At 43.9% G+C, this 18,376-nt stretch overlaps 1 protein-coding gene across 1 annotated transcript in view; it reads left to right on the forward strand.

The window, feature by feature from the left end:
- LOC308288790 (sodium/potassium/calcium exchanger 1-like) overlaps positions 1-18,376 on the forward strand; it is a gene marked incomplete at both ends in the record, with an annotated part of 32,770 nt that overhangs the window by 1,074 nt on the left and 13,320 nt on the right. Inside the window, 2 exons of the mRNA XM_080730260.1 lie at positions 9,623-9,725; positions 15,622-15,945. Coding sequence (XP_080586386.1) covers positions 9,623-9,725; positions 15,622-15,945 — 427 coding nt within the window. The remainder of the gene's footprint in view (positions 1-9,622; positions 9,726-15,621; positions 15,946-18,376) is intronic.

Raw genomic sequence — 18,376 nt, forward strand, 5'->3', positions numbered from 1 at the left:
CTTGTGCGTTACAGAACGGGATGCTTGGTAGGCCAATCAGATGTGGGACTCCCTCTTTCCAACTGAAGGGGGCAGAGTGCCTTCCACAGTTCCGCACTTCCGCCAGTCCTGTTTTACCAGTCGCCAATGAGCGTCAATGAACTGCAGCGGTGGATGAGGTATCTAGCTTTTTATATCTGTGACGTGGACCATTTGGGAGTCTTAGTCAGACAAAAGTAACCTGACTCCGCCAGATGGTGGCGTATCGAGTTCCTCATACATACAGCCTCCATCTGGAACCATCAAAGATGATTAGCAAAAGAGCTGCAGTGCAACTGCAACAGGTGCTTCTCGATCGCGTCACACCCGCTCTCGTTCAGATCCCGCCTGTAGCTGCCGCTGATTGGTTAGAATCGGGCACTGTGCGGTGTAGCACCAATCTCTGAGCAGTTCAATACGCCACCATCTGGCGGAGTCAGGTCAAATCAAAAGGTAATTTGACCTGAGGGGGGGGGGGGGGGGGGGGTAAGTGGGACTGAGTTACTAGGGCCCAAGGTGGAGGGGCCTGGAATTATTTTATACTTTACCTATTGACAAATAGCAGATCTGCTATTTTTTTGGAATATATGTATTTTTTAAGCGAACATTTGTAACTCAAATTTTGCTTCTGGGGGGTCCCTGGAACTAAATATTTTGAGATGGGGGTCCGTGGCCAAATACATATCATTTGGGGGTCCTTCACATGAAAAAGTTTGAGCACCACTGACATAGAAACATACGTTAAAAAAAAAAAGACTTAAAAAATAGCAGATCTACAATCTACAATATCTTGTATATCTGCTATTTTTCAATAGTTAAAGTACCCAGGGCCCAGAATTTGTTGCGACACCACTGGGTTCAGAAACTGGTTTGTGCACAAGTCACATCTTGTGTGCTCCACAGAGAGCAGATCTCCTGCAGCTTTTGCTTTTAAAACGAGCTTGTGTGTTCTTAATTGATTGAGTTCTCGAATATGTATCTGTTGTTGGAATTGGCAGCGTCTGAAGCAGCTTCACTTTCTTGCTTTTGTTTAAATCACGTTAGCGCTCTCTGTTTCTCTTTCACTCACTCACTCGTCCCTTACAGCGCTGCAATCTCGCCGATATCAACCAGTATAGCAACGGTTGGACACTGATTATGTCCACTAGGTTGTTTCTCATTTTTGTATCCACATTATTTTCTACCCTTTTGTCATTGCAGTGGAGACTATCTGCAACTCAAATACAGTGAAAGGAGGGACAATGATTTGTCCATCTGAGCCCTTGAGCAGGTGATAGAGGGCATTTATTTTGTGGAATCCTTTGATGGGGTGAACAGAGGAGATTGCAGGTGTCGGACACAGCGTAACTGCGCCACTGCTCCTACAGATTTTGGCCTAATCACGCAAAGCGGTACACAGTATCTCTAAAGTCATGCCATCAACATGGATCTGTCCCACCCTGTGGACAATATGCCTTCCGGTTGGTTCCAAGATTTCTAGCAGAAGTGCTGCGTTTAATGGAAGTTACGTTAGGGGAAAACCGGGGAAGCTCACTTCCGGGGAAGCTCACACAGCGGAAGTTGAACGCTTTCTGCCTTATATTGTCACCAGGCTTTTCTCTTCGCAGATGAGTAAAGCCTGGCTACGCGCACCCTGTAGACATTAGACAATATGCCTTCCGGTGTGTTCCACGATTTCTAGCGGAAGTGCTGCGTTTAACGGACGTTACGTCATGCGATGCGGGTCTGTTTATTTTCGGTCTTCCAGTTCGGTACTCCCTCCTTTGGGTGGCGCTATTGCGTCAGCCTCACAACAGAACGTACTCACGTTAACTCCCGCAGGGCGATCCCTGATTGGCCGGAGGGCTTGTCACTCAAGTTTTACGGTACTGGGTCAGTCCCCTATAAAACCTGTGGCATCCCATAATACTGTCTCTTGAAAGCATCTGCTCCGAAAAATCGAACAGAGGGCAGAGACTCGGAGGGAGTACCTCCTTCCAGACCTAAATAAACAGGTGTTTCGTTCGAAACACTTGTGTTTACATTCCCCAGCGAAAAAAATTAAATAGATTGTAGCTCTTAATGGGTGTAACATTGCTTGAATCAATGTTTTTGTTTGTATATTGTTTATTGCGAGCGCAACCGACGGAGCAGGAGATGTAGACCAGAGTTTTTCGTGCAGGGAATACGTTTGCAGGAACACCGCACTGTGAAAAAAAATACAGCTTCCGGGAAAATTCAGCCCCACCTCCCAGAACGTCTTCTGCCTTCTATTGTCACCAGGCTTTTCTCTTTTCAGATGAGTAAGCCTGGCTACGCGAGGCTAGGCTACGCAAGGCTAGATCTGTCCCATTTCCCATATTCCCTCCTGATTGGTTACAATTGCCTTCTAAAGTTTATGTATGCGATGTGACGGTCGTTTATCTCCCGATTAGGGAGTCTTACTGGTGTAAATGTCTGTCATAGAACAGATTTATACTTGTATGGATGTTTATTTTACAAAAGAGTCTTTTTAACAATACAAAGACTATAGTTCTTTTCAATGGAGGTTAGATGGCTTAGACCAGTGGTTCTGAACTGGCTTTGCATTTTTTACATTGAGGATGATGTTGGGACCTGAAACAACACAGTATTATGTGGTTCAAGTTGTTTATTTCACCCTTGTCCAATTTTTTTTTTTTTTTTTTTTATACTGTCCTGGACTATCAATTTTCGGTGCACCGTTCTGGAACTGATAGACGATGGCTTTGCATAATAATGGCACGCTAAATTATGATTAGTATATGATTAGTATTCATTAGTATTCAGACTATCACCACCAGCATATTGTGCAATTAGTCATACACAAATCCTCACATCTTCCTGCAATAACACAAGTGTGTGGAAGCATGGCTCCGCATAAAGCAGACTGCCTGCAACTGTGGTCTCTGTTACTAGAAAAATCCTTCAAATCTCACTTACATGTTTGATTCTCTTACTTGATGAGCATTATGCATATGCTCCAACTAAGTCTTATTTCATTTGAGCGAATTTCAATCATTAATTTGATTGGATTCTAAATATTGTTCTGCTTTGATGAATGGCACATTTCTGATTCCTAGACAGTACAGGAGCGTTTAGAATGAGAAGATAAAGAGGATTTAAAGTGAATATGTACTGCAGTGGTGTACTTAAGTACAGTTTTGACTGAGGTATTTGTACTTTACTTCAGTATTTCCAGTTTTCAGTACTTTCACTTCTACTCCACTACATCTGGGATCCAAATGTTATAGTTTTACTCCACTACATTTATTTGAAAACTATAGTTAACTTCTAGTTACTTTGCTGATATAAATTATAATATGTTAAAACATACATAAACCACTTTAGCCCTATTTTATACCTTGGCTATTTGGCTAAATTGCCAATCTACAAGCTCACAACTGTGAGCTTGTAGATCTGCTATTTTCAAACATTTTGTACTTTTACTTTAAGCACATTTTGATGCCAATACTTTCGTACTTTTACTCAAGTAAATTTTGAATTCTGGACTTCTACTTGTAACTAGAATCTACAATGCAGTATTGATACTTTTACTTAAGTAGAAAATGTGAGTTCCACCACTGATGTACTGTAAGTATGTAGTTTGCATTCTGTTGGATCCATCAGAACAACACGCTGTACTTGCTGTGTGCCAGCATAATGTGTACGCGTCGCTCAGTTATTTGAAGTATAATTCATAATTCCTTGCAGGACAATGAAGTACCACTTCCTCCTCCTCCACCTGCCGCTCCTGAAGCTAAACCTGAACTGAAGGCTAAACCAGAGGCAGTGACGGCAGAGAGCAGCTCATGTAAACAGGTATTGGCAGGAGCCGAAGAGGACGGAGGACGATTTAGGGTACAAAACCACAGTTTCGATAGATAGATAGATAGATAGATACCTTTATTATCCCACAGGGGAAATTCAGTTGCCCAGAGGCAGCACAGCAGTTAAGGTTACAAGTTACAAAGAAGAAAAAGAGTACTGTAGTATACAGTCCAAAGAGCAAGCACAAAAAAAGATAAATAAAACATAAAGTGTCGAAAGCTATCGCAAAAAGAGAAGAAGAATATATACATAAAGTGACCACGAAACATTCAACGCTCATAAGTGACATGTCACACACACAAAAAAGCTATACTCAAGCATAACTTAGCAAACAGTGCCAAACAAAAGAGTGCACATAACAGTCACTAGCTGCTAGTCAATGCAGTCATGCAACACAAGTATCGCACCGCCATATCAACACCGCAATAATACACAGTACAACCAACACAACCCAATAGTGCAGGGCCTGAAAAAAAGTGACCAAAGTCAGTGCAAATAAGTAAAAATATATATATTAGTCTGGAGGATAGTGACGAAAATCGCTCACTTTTTCATACAAGCGTGACATTTGGTACACTTGTACAGTTTGGGGCCATGAACATCTTCAGATATGGAGCCATCGCAAAACCGCCCCCTGGTGGCCATGACAGCCATGTTACTTTCCACCGGCACCATTACCAATTAATGTATTTTGCATCATAACTCCTAAACAAAACATGATAATACAGAATAGTTGATGTCTAGACCTATGTTTTGATGGTCAAGGATTCCATTGATATCATATACAACATCATAAACTGTTCAGGTGAATAGTTAATGGTCAATTTGGTGATGTTGTGAGGTCCGCTGGTTTTGTCTGGACATTTTTCACTATTTCATAAAAGTATGAAACTTGCATTGGTACACTTGTACAGTTTGGGACCCTGAACATTTTCAGATATAGAGCCATCTCAAAAACGCCCCCTGGTGCGACCATGGTGGGCATTTTAATATCCGCCATTACCAGATAATGTATTTTGTGTCTTATCTCCTGAACCATACATGATAATACAGAATATGTGATGTCTACACCATTGATAATCTGTACCACATCATAAAGTCCAGCTGAATAGTCTCCCAGCAAGAGCCATTTGAGAAGGAAATCACAATATTTTGCCTCTGTTGCATAAATTTGGTTTCATTGTCTTGTTCAAATGTATTTCTTAAGCACATATATTTCATGTTTTTTGTTTGTTTGACTGATTGATTGATTGTTGTCGTTGTTGTTGATGATGACGATGAATCTATTCTTCAATGTTCACTGTCTCCTTCACGGCCTCCTCCACATTGACTATGCTGTGTGTGCACTATTAGGAGTTTCATTCTTTTTTTTCTTTTTGCATTTGTAATGCCCCTGGCAGCCTTTCTTGCAGCCACAACTTAAGAGCTGAAGGAGAGATTGGCTTGCCTGTGGAAGAATTGACCGCGATGGCATTTCTGATGCCACCTCAAATGCTTGTCCCCAACAGGGTACTCCTTGGTGGTATACTGCTCTTTGAGGTGTTGCACCAGTGCATCCTTTGTTGGGGGTATTTGCTCTCCTCTTCCTTTTTTGTGAATAACTCAAGACCAAGCTTGCTGGGTGGCATTTGCCAATCAGAGAAAGGTAAATAATGACTTCATAACATGAAGGCATATATAAGAAACAACTGCAACAGAAGAATCCATAATAGACATGGATGCTATGCAGATGAAATGATTCCATCTGCAGCCTTTGAAAAAAATACAGTGACGTTTGCTCTCCTCATGAGACCAGTTACCCATATATGGAGACCCCTGCATGATAGTCAACAATGTTATGTCAAAACATGCCCATATATGGGCATTATCAAATATGGGCATTCCCAGATATGTCCTTAATATTGATGACATTGGGACAGGGATCTCCATATATGGGCATAAAACGTATGTTAATTAGGAAAGCCAAGCACGGCCATGGTGAGTTAGGGCCTGGGTTTGATGCCTGGGGATCTCCATATAGGGGCATAAAGGGGTATCCTAACAGGGAATCATCTGGGAATGCCCATACTGTATGTGTATATGAACATTTTATTTACCTGTATTTTATCCTTTATTAATACATTAATATTAATGTTTTCGGGGAAGGTAGGGTGTAAATCAACATAAAGCAGGCTCTTGGGCCAGTCAGGGCCTGGGATTTATGACATCAGAAATTTCCATTTATGGGCATAAAGGGATTTTGTTCCTGGGAATGCCCATATATGGACTTTTTATTTTATTTTATCCTTTCCTAGAAATGACGTCATGTCAATATGTCAATCTCAGAGTGTTGTTAAACCATTGTTGCCCCTCGCGTTAGAGCACCTACAGGTAAAGGGCTCTACACCTTGTCACACTATTTACACACAAAGGGTTTTTCTCCAGTGTGGGTACGCTGGTGTGTCTTCAGGTTGCCTAAGTCACTGAAACCCTTGTCACACTGTTTACACACAAAGGGTTTTTCTCCAGTGTGGGTACGCTGGTGTGTCTTCAGGTTGCCTAAGTCACTGAAACCCTTGTCACACTGTTTACACACAAAGGGTTTTTCTCCAGTGTGGGTACGCTGGTGCCTCTTCAGGTTGCCTAGCTTACTGAAACCCTTGTCACACTGTTTACACACAAAGGGTTTTTCTCCAGTGTGGGTACGCTGGTGTGTCTTTAGGTGACCTAGCACATTAAAACGTTTGTCACATTGTTTACACGCAAAGGGTTTTTCTCCACTGTGGACACGCTGGTGTGTCTTCAGGTTGTCTAGCTTACTGAAACTCTTGTCACACTGTTTACACACAAAGGGTTTTTCTCCAGTGTGGATACGCTGGTGTGTCTTCAGGTTGCCTAGATTACTGAAACCCTTGTCACACTGTTTACACACAAAGGGTTTTTCTCCAGTGTGGATACGCTGGTGTGTCTTCAGAGAACCTAACTCACTGAAACCCCTGTCACACTGTTTACACACAAAGGGTTTTTCTCCACTGTGGACACGCTGGTGTGTATTCAGGTTGTCTAGCTTACTGAAACTCTTGTCACACTGTTTACACACAAAGGGTTTTTCTCCAGTGTGGGTACGCTGGTGTGTCTTCAGGTTGCCTAGCTGATTAAAACCCTTGTCACATTGTTCACAGTGGAAGGGTTTTTCTCCACTGCAGACACACTGGTGTTTCTTCAGAGTTGATACCTCAATGAAGCTCTTCTCCTTCCTGTGTAAGTTATCAGATGTTTCTGTACTTCTCCTGGCTGAGATGAAGTCCTCACAAGATCTTGGTTGGTCTGTGTCTCCTCGTTTCAGACTGGTTACAAAGGAGATGAGGGGAGCTGTCCATTGCTCATCATTTTGACAGTAGAGGTTGTTGTGGCTCCTCATGTCTTCATGGAGGAGAATCTGAGATGTGAAGGCGTATGGAAACTACTTGCACTGTTAATTGGAAGGCGTTTCTTTGTCAATTGTGAGGTGGAAAGATTTGGTTTTGATATATTCTCTGTCAATCTCTGTCTCCTTCTCAATCTCTACATATCGCTGTGTCACTCTTTCAAAGATCTCTCTTGGTCATACCCAGACTAAATGCAATGTTTAAAAACTGCGTCACATCTTATTTAGGCTGACCAAAGATCTGGTCTTTGATGTCACAAAACACAAACCGTTGACATCATTCCTAACAACACCGATTTACACAGACACATCCATCAGGCCCTTTTATAGTCTGGTTAGTTGAAATGTCATGTGAGGCCACCGATCCCCATGAACATTTTCGAACACTTATGCAGAAACCGCACGAGACACACAGTTTTATAGTAAGATATTATGATGTCACGTGAAGCTTGACAAATTCTTGAGATTGGCCCATAGTCTGGTTGGCTGAAATGTCATGTGAAGCTCACCAATACGCCAATCCTCAAGATTTTGGACATATGCCCGTTTATGCCCATCGGATTGGCTCTGGGCATAGAAGGCCCCTCTTGTGGCCCTTATATATGGCCTGGGATGTAAACTGGGTGACGTCATCACCCAGTTAATGACATCGCTCTGTGTTATTTCAAGGGTTTTCCCATTGGATTACATCACCATGTGTTTTCTCAAGGGCCTCTGGTGTTAATTAAAGCCCGGACCATTATGGTGGTGTCCAACTTGTAGATCATTTGCGTATCCAGTTGTATCACGGTTGACCCCTCCGCCATGAATATATATGACCATTAACTATTCAGCTGGAGAGTTTATAATGTTGTACACATTATCAATGGTATCCTTGACCATCAAAACATGGGTGTAGACATCACAGATTCTGTATTATGATGTATGGTTCAGGAGATAAGACGCAAAATATATTATCTGGTAATGGCGGATATTAAAATGGCCGCCATGGCCAACAGGGGTCGTTTTTGTGATGGCTCCATATCTGACAATGTTCAGGGTCCCAAACTGTACAAGTGTACCAATTTTCACGCTTGTATGAAAAAGTGAACGATTCACCTAAAATCTGGTCATTATCCTCCGGACTATATATATTTTTTCCTTTTAAAGCAATAATGGGAGCCACAGCAAGACGCCACAGCAACCCTCTCAGGGAAAATTACGTTAGAGGTCAAAGTCAGTACAACTTTTGTTCCAGTAGTGCAAGGTAACAGTTGTCCTATGGAATCCAATTAGGCCTAGGCAAGCGACCATCATGAGTCTTGTTGTATTGCTTGAGAGTGACCGGCACAAAGGACTTTCCAAGTCTTTCGCACCTCCGTCCTGGGTAGCGGAAACGGTTGTTTCCTCTCATACTCCAGTAACCAAAGATCTCAGGGTTATTCGTTTTATTGCCAGTTTTATTGCCAGTGGAATAGCAACAATGTTATGAACATATATGTATATATTTTCAAATAGGCAAAAAAACAAAAACACAAACGCATATCATACACATCTGGATTCTGAAAGTCTCAGGGCTGTATTTTGAATGTCTTAAGTACTAGCTCTTGTGCCTTAACTTAAAAGCCCAAGCCTGTCCATACTGTCTCTGACCACCGAACTTTTCATCGAAGATTTGCCGACTTTCCGACGTTCAGCTTTCTGAACTCTAACTCAGGGTAATGCTTTCAGAAGATGCGAGTGACGCCATTTAGTTGAACCGGACCATCTATACTATAATTTTGCGAATGTCTGTCTGTCTGTCACAGCGTTTCTCCTCAGTGGCTGGAGCAATTGATCTGAAATCGCATCACAATTAGCATATGAACACACCTAACATAACTGTGAAGCCCGTTAGTCACTTTCACAAATCGTATGCTGTATATTAGCATTTTTATGGTGTATCTACTATGTGTGTGTGTGTGTGTGTGTGTGGGGGTGGGGGGGGGGAGGGGGGGGGGGGGACAGTATCTCTGTAGCCATTAAACGAAACGGGTATTTCTTACATTGATGCGCCTACATATCATCATGCAAACACCAGTTAAAGTTACTTTCCATCCCTCATATACTGTGTGCACAGTGCACACATCCCATAACCCACACACTGCACATCATTTCGGAGCTCATATCTTTGAACGGGTAAGGGCTAGTTCTGATGAAAAGTTCAGTGGTCGGAGACAGTATGGACAGGCCTTTAAGCTAAGGCATAAGAGCTGGTACTTAAGACAATCAAAATAGAGCCCTAAGTCTCAATTATACCACTGTGTGACAAATTACCAATTAAGCTTTGTGATTTCTATGTCTAGGGCCACGTGTTCAAACTAAAGTCTGTGTGCATTTGTCCATCTCTAGGCGTGTCCTGTCCTGCAGCGGGCAGACAGCTCCCTCCACAACACCTCCCTGAGGAGCACCATCTTCCAACTCATGATACACACCCTGGACCCCCTGAGAGAAGGTACAACTACTACTGCTGCTGCTGTTATTAATACTGCTACTACTACTTATTATAGATCTTGGTTCTATAGGATATAAACTACCAGTAAGACTCCCTAATCGGGAGATAAGCGACCGTTGGTCGCTTATCTCCACAAACAATATGTCAAAATCATCTAGGAAGGATGGTGTGAGTCATGCTGGCAGTATGACATCACACAGTACACAAATGACCCTTATATAAGACCGGCATTATCTACCGACAGATTAGTAACAAGATGTCAAAATCGTTGAAGGTTGAATCTCCAGATAAATGGTAAATGGTAAATGGTGCATTTATATAGCGCTTTTAATCCAAAGCGCTTTACATAGATTGTGCATTACATTCACCCATTCACACACACATTCATACACCGGTGGCGGAGGAAGCCATGCAAGGCACCAACCTACTCACCGGAGGCAATTAGGGGTTCAGAGTCTTGCCCAAGGACCCTTCGACATTAACTCAGGGGGAGCCCGGATTCGAACTGGGAACCCTACGGGATTTATACCCTTCGTGCTCTAATACCAGTTTCTCTACCCCTGAGCTATGCCGCCCCAGATATGGAGATAACCAACACATCCCTCCATATATGGAGATAACCGACGAATCTCACTAAGTCTGACCTCACAAGCCCCATATTTGGACACGAACAACATATAACTCCATATATAGAGTCATATATGATACTACTGATTGCGACTTTTATGCCCAATTGCCCATATATGGAGATATCATCAGCCATGCCCTTTTATGCCCATATATCGAGATATCATCTGTCTGTCACTACTATGTCCAAATATGGAGTTCTGTGTCAGCCATTCCCACATATTTCAAATTAGTGACATACTACAAGGGGACAAATACTCATATTTGTTGATTATTTTGGTTTCTATGGTTACCAGATAAAGATATTTCACTTTGCACAATTTGTTGATTTTTAGTTGCTATGGTTACTTGATAAAGGCCTTTCACTCGTTTGTTGATATTTTGCCACACATGATCTCCAAATTTGGGCATGGTGCACAGTCACAGTGACATCATAGCTAGTGACATCACCAGCAGCGAAGCTAGCAGTGTGATTGCGGAGATATGAGCAGGGCAAAGGTGTGACGTGTGACGTGTGACCGACCGACCGACCGACCGACCGACCGACCGACCGACCGACCGACGGACGGCCGGTGGAGGTTTTCATAGTAAACTGCTCCCTGACGGTCGCAACCAGTAAAACTCCCTAATTGGGAGATAAGCGACCGTTGGTCGCTTATCTCCACAAATAGGCCAAAAGTTTGTTTTACCAATTATTACACTCTATGTGAACATTTACATCAACAAATCCCAAGTACTATGCAGAACGACCCATTTCAAGTTTTTAATGTACAACAATATTTAGAAAATAGGTCTACAAGCTCACAATGCTACGCATTGTCCTCGTCCCTTATATTCCCATAGGTTATATGGAGATCTCAGTGTTTGTCAGTCCTTGTTCATTTATGCCCATATATGGACATCTCTATATCTACTGTAACAGTCCTTGTCCCTTTATGCCCGGAGATCTCTTAACTGTAAGTCCTTGTCCCTTTTATGCCCATATATGGATATTCCTGATGTCATCAGTATATGAACATATATGGGCTTTCTGATATGCCCATATATGGAGATCTCTTAACTGTAAGCCCTTGTCCCTTTTATGCCCATATATGGATATCCCTGATGTCATCCGTATGTGCCCATATATGGGCTTTCTAATATGCCCATATATGGAGATCTCTGTATCTCCATATATGGGTATAAAAGGATACTTCAGGTCTGACATCAGGTTTGTTTATATTGGGTTGCTAGGTTTGACATCACAAACTCCATGGGCCATCTGACCTAGAAATCTATATTTGGGCATAGATGACTCATCGTGACCTCATCATGATTTCAATCGCTATAAAAGGACTCTCAGTGACATACACTCTCCACAGATAAAGCAGTCAACCAGCCTACCAGTCAACCCATTCTTTGATTACTTTGTACAACTAGATTAACTTTTCAATGGCATCCCCACTGGAATTGACCGAAATGTACGACAGACAATGACGGTCTTATACCAGGAAAGAAGCATTTCTTCGACTCAGACCTTATCGCCAGGGTTGGCTTATAGCAGCTGTCGGTAGATAATGCCGGTCTTATATAAGGGTCATTTGTGTACGGTGTGATTTGCCATGGTTACTCATTGAAGTTGAATCTCCATATATGGAGATAACCTACGCATCACACTAAGTCTGACCTCACCAGCTCATATTTGGGCATGAGCAACTTATGTCTCCATATATGGAGATATGATGACATCACACAGTCCTCAGCCGATGATGTGGCGTGATGTCATACAATACACAAACGAGCCCAGATATGAGCAGGGCAAAGGTGTGACGTGTGACGTGTGACCGACCGACCGACCGACCGACGGACGGACGGACGGCCGGTGGAGGTTTTGATACTAAACTGCGACCTTACGGTCGCAACAATCAGAAAATGACGGGGTTCAAATGTTCAGACCCCGCCCTCATTTCCTGGGGGCGGGTCACTTCAATTTTGGCCCTATTCGGCTATGTATCCCCAATTTTCCATAGGTTTTTTTGCTAATTAGATTTGTTTGCTGTTTTGGCTTCTTTAGGGACCAAACTATCAGAAAATGTTGGGGTTCAAATTTTCAGACCCCTCCCTCATTTCCTCGGGCGGGTCAGTTCAGTTTTGGCCCTATTCGACTATGTATTCCCAATTTCCCCATATAGCTGGGTACGAACTGGTCAAAAATCATCAATTTGGTGCACTTGGTGAAGATTCTGGATTCTGTTACTATTGGGTATGATAAACAACATACTAAAAGTTTAGGAAAAAATTATACCGGAAAGGCATCATTTTCAAGATGGCGTCCACGATGGCTGCCGGGAGCTAAAAATGACTATTTAATATGTAAAAAAATCATAAAATATGCACTTGGTGAAGAGTTTTGAATTTTGGCATGGGTATAAGGTTTTCAAAAACCATCGCAAACAAGTTGGGCTCGCCCCCTAGTGGTCTGTTTGCAATGAATCAGATATTAGATAGGTCAGTATATTGTAGACCACTAGGGGCTGAGCCCAAGTACATAACATAACACCTGTTTATTTATTTAAACGAACTAAACACCTGTTTATTTAGGTCTGGAAGGAGGTACTCCATCCTATGGGTGGCGCTATTCCTCATCACCAAATACCTTTCACCTGTCAGGCCACTGAGGATTTACTGTGACAGGACACAGACGCGCAGAAAGTCGCAGAGTCTGTTCCTCACTGTAGATCCACCTGTTCTATGGAGGTCGCCAAGTCGACTCTTTCAGGGTACTTTCCTATTCACCCCCACCCCTTGGTTCCCTGGACTCCGGGGTGTGTATAGGCGGGGCCTCGTCCAAGAGGGCGTGGTCCTGGATGCATGTACATGTGGTGATTAGACGTTGGCCTACGTCGCACAGGAGTTGACGTACCCATAGGATGGAGTACCGACTGGAAGACCGACAATAAACACAAGTGTTTCGAACGAAACACCTGTTTATTTAGGTCTGGAAGGAGGTACTCCATCCGAGTCTCTGCCCTCTGTTCGAATGTCGGAGCAGAAAGCTTTCAAGAGACTGAGCGGAAGGATGTCACGGGTCTTATAGGGGGTGTGCCTAACGCCCCGAGATTTTTTTTCTTTTTTAAACAATATGTTTATTTAGTTTTTTGTTTTTTCCGACGAACAAGACAACATTTACTTGACAATAACGCCCCGAGATTTGATTGACATTCCCTTTGGACAATCGGAGCTTGTGCTCCGGGAGCTGACGAGAGACGTTTCTGTATTTGGTGACGAGGAATAGCGCCACCCATAGGATGGAGTACCGACTGGAAGACAAAAAACATCCTATGGGGAAATTGGGAATACATAGCCAAAATAATAGGGCGAAAACTGAAGTGACCCGCCCCCAGGAAATGAGGGAGGGGTCTGACATTTTTAAACCGTCATTTTCTGATAGTTTGGTCCCTATAGAAGCCAAAACAGCAAAATAATCTATTTTAGCAAAGAAATCCTACGGGAATCCATATCATTAGCATACCACACTATTGGTTAGTTTAATAGATTACATATGTCATAATCTTAAAGAGGTGTTGCTGTAAGGGTGGCCCAACTCACATTAACCGCCAGTGTTTAAACTGGTACCTTTGTCATTACCTTGTTACTGAATTTGCCAATAAATAATTGTAAATACACCTTTTTGGTTTGATGTATATTATTAAGTATTATCATTAGCAGATTATATAATTATAAGTTTCCGACAACGCCACCTCGTTTAAAGAGGAAAGTAAGTGCACAAAAGGCACAACCTTTAAGGACACACAAGTTCGTTTACGGAACACCAGAGCAATATAAATCATGAGGAGAGAATGACCAGGACGACAGTTTAGAAAAGTATAACAATCTTTATTACTAGGTTACAGCGGCCTCTATCACGCCAAAAACACAATAATAAAATAAAAGGGAACCCTACAATCCTACGGCGCCAACTAACTAAAAAACTAAAAATAAGAGCACTGTCAACAATAAAATATTAATTCAAACCCCCCTTCTTTCTCTTATCGTAACGTTCTTGGTGACAATTAAAGTGCACTTAGTTTAGGGTACCGGCTCGTTAAGGCCTCAAATCGTAATAGTATAATAATTACGATAATTAATTATAATGCAAGGAGCGCAGATTTAAGGACGAATAAATGTTATATAACTAAGCAGATATGAAATAATAGGCAGAGTATCGTTTCAGCAGGTGGGAATAGTGACTTCTACAGCAGGTGGGATGGCACACACAGCGGCACACAGCTCATCTTTGGTCATCTACGTCTTTAGTCCACCGTTCTGTGAATACAAAGAATACGCCAGTATCCTTGTCGTGACGACTATACAGCTCAACTCTAGGCCAGTGACTTTAGTGACAGTGGTGTACAGGATTGGATACTCACACGCAGGCAGGCTTGTGACCTGCCGCTGCGAATAGTTCACACGACACCACAGTAGTCACAACGACCCCTCTCGTTAGCCGGGTAGCCGGTTCGGCTCGTCAGGACCCTCTCGCTCGTCTCTGGATGGCCGGACCCTGCCTGGTACCGCTGACACCCGGATCACCGTCTGGAATCCGCTGGGTTTGTAAGGTAAAGCGCTACTCGGTCCTAGCACTTTAGTTCAATAAGGTTCAGTTCAGTTACTGCCTGGCTCGGCCTGTGCCTGTCTCTCTGCTCATCACAGCCGGCCACCTGAGTCACTTCCCTCAGCCTGCTCCACACACACGTCTGCGCCCCTTGCTTGTCTTCCTAGACTGAGCCTGGCGTTCCTCTTAAAGGGCCGCCTCCCACTCTGCCAGCCACCCATTGGCTGGTCATGACGTCAGTCCCCATACATTGGCCAGCACCGGCTTCTAGTTATCCTATCAGTTCGCATTCAGACTCACACATGGAGAGAGAGGAGGTTTTAAAGGGGAACAGCAATACAACATTATAACCAAACGAAACATATTATACAAATTATAACAAACATGTTCAACAGAAGGAAATAATTGTAAAAACAACAATTATTAAAGGAAATAAAAATAAAAAGAATAACGCTGCTTTCCACCCCCTCACACTCCCCCCTACTTGATCGTTAGCAGTCCCTGCGACTAACTCAACCGGGCTGTACCGCACAGACGGCTGCCCAAATTAACTCCAGCAGAAAGTCGGGGCCCTGATACCTCCCTGAAAGCTTCTTCCAGTTAGGCTGTCGTCTTGGTTGAATGCATCCTCCCTTTCTCCGCCTCAATGGGACGGCCTGAGCCTCGTTCCCCCAGGTGACCTGCAACTGGGGTTCGTCCTGGAGCTTCTGAAGGGCCATCTCCTGTTCCTCAGACAGCTGCTGGTGTTCTCTCATCGGGGACACGCTCCGTCTGCTGGCCTCTTGCAACTCTGCGCTGAGGCCCGTTATGGTGATCTCCAGCTGGGCTTTCTCCTGGCTCAGCCTCTGACGCAGAGCACCACCTCCCTCCAGCTCCACCGCCTGTTGCCTTACCTGCAGCTCCAGAACACGCACCTTCTGGTCAGCTGCTTGTGCCTGGCTGTTATACTCACTCTCCATCTTGGCCCATCTGAGGTTGGTGTCCTCCAGCAGAGCCTGGGTGCTCTCTGTGTGTCTCCTTTGCAGCTCAAACTTCTCCTGCTCCTCCTTCAACGAGTTGGCGCTCTGAACCGCCACCTTCCTCAGCTCACCGATCTGCTTATTTTTGCACTCACGAATGACCTGGGTTTCCCGCCGTAGGCCTCGAACTGTCTCCTCTAGCTTGCGGACGCGCTCCTCAGAGTCCCGCTGCTTAGCTCTATACGCCTCAATTTCGCTGTTCTTTCTGTCCAAAAGGGCCCGCATATCCCGATCGTGTCTCTGCTGCATTAACCTAACTTGTAATCCTGCATCCGGTAAGCCACATAATGGAACTCTCTCCCTCGGTACCCCCATAACCTGACACTCCCCAACAAACGCCTCATTAGCCCTCCTTCCCATAGGTGGGGAAATAACCCCTGTCGCACGGGCTCCGGCAACAGGGCCCTTTAGTTTAACGACGGCTGATTATTAGTGCACCATCTAGCTATGTGTCCCGGTCGTTTGCATTGTCTGCATATTGGCCTCCCCTCCCCATCCCATTCATGTCTCTGAGGTGGCGCGTACCGGCGTGCAGGTGGCACATAAGGCGCCTCAGGCGGCGGTGGTTGGGAACGCACAGCAGGAGCGGCAGCTTGGATGAGCGGTCGGAGTTCACTCATCAACTCCTTCGTCATACCTTGCAACTGCGTCTTGACATCCTCCATTATTTCTCGCTTCAGTTCATCTCTCCACGCAGAGGTCTGTGGTGGCACAGGGACAGTTACGGGGTTAATAGCATGACAAGCAATTTCAGTAGCTGGCGTACCTCCATGTTCCGTGTCCAACGTCAAGGCCTCCTGTCGCAGCGCAGTGAAGTCTTCGTCAGGGTGGCGTCGAGCATATATTCTCAGTGCTTGGCCAAGTGGGCCCTCAGTTAATCCCATAAGAAACTGGTCTTTCAGAACGGCCTCGGAGGGGGCTGTAGTCGCATCATAACGCCGCAACCCACAAAATAATTCTCTAAGTCTCAGAATAAAGGCACTGACACTCTCTCCAGGGCGCTGTGCGCAACTATAAAATTGTGAGCGTACCTTTGCAACAGGGATTGTTTCTTTGTACACGTTATCTAGATGAGCAAAGATTTTGGCCACAGTATCTCGATCCCCCTCATCCAACACATTAACTTGCCGTCTAGCTTCATCAGTCAAAGTTTGTAATAGAATGGCAACCTTTTTAGCCGCATTAACATCTTGCGTCCCCAATAGCCCTTTAATCTGTACTTTCCATTCCCTGTACTTAAGTTCACCCTCTGTACCTCCAAACGTGGGCAGCCACGGGGCGCCCGGATACACCGGCATCATCATCATATTAACAAGTTCACAATTACACACTTATTCAATCTCTCCTCTATATTGCTCTGTATCCGATCCTGCCGCTACAAACGCCAATTTATGTAAGGGTGGCCCAACTCACATTAACCGCCAGTGTTTAAACTGGTACCTTTGTCATTACCTTGTTACTGAATTTGCCAATAAATAATTGTAAATACACCTTTTTGGTTTGATGTATATTATTAAGTATTATCATTAGCAGATTATATAATTATAAGTTTCCGACAACGCCACCTCGTTTAAAGAGGAAAGTAAGTGCACAAAAGGCACAACCTTTAAGGACACACAAGTTCGTTTACGGAACACCAGAGCAATATAAATCATGAGGAGAGAATGACCAGGACGACAGTTTAGAAAAGTATAACAATCTTTATTACTAGGTTACAGCGGCCTCTATCACGCCAAAAACACAATAATAAAATAAAAGGGAACCCTACAATCCTACGGCGCCAACTAACTAAAAAACTAAAAATAAGAGCACTGTCAACAATAAAATATTAATTCAAACCCCCCTTCTTTCTCTTATCGTAACGTTCTTGGTGACAATTAAAGTGCACTTAGTTTAGGGTACCGGCTCGTTAAGGCCTCAAATCGTAATAGTATAATAATTACGATAATTAATTATAATGCAAGGAGCGCAGATTTAAGGACGAATAAATGTTATATAACTAAGCAGATATGAAATAATAGGCAGAGTATCGTTTCAGCAGGTGGGAATAGTGACTTCTACAGCAGGTGGGATGGCACACACAGCGGCACACAGCTCATCTTTGGTCATCTACGTCTTTAGTCCACCGTTCTGTGAATACAAAGAATACGCCAGTATCCTTGTCGTGACGACTATACAGCTCAACTCTAGGCCAGTGACTTTAGTGACAGTGGTGTACAGGATTGGATACTCACACGCAGGCAGGCTTGTGACCTGCCGCTGCGAATAGTTCACACGACACCACAGTAGTCACAACGACCCCTCTCGTTAGCCGGGTAGCCGGTTCGGCTCGTCAGGACCCTCTCGCTCGTCTCTGGATGGCCGGACCCTGCCTGGTACCGCTGACACCCGGATCACCGTCTGGAATCCGC

The sequence above is a fragment of the Nannobrachium achirus genome, assembly GCF_963921795.1.
Source record: "Nannobrachium achirus genome assembly, chromosome: 7".
NCBI classification, from domain to species: Eukaryota; Metazoa; Chordata; class Actinopteri; order Myctophiformes; family Myctophidae; genus Nannobrachium; species Nannobrachium achirus.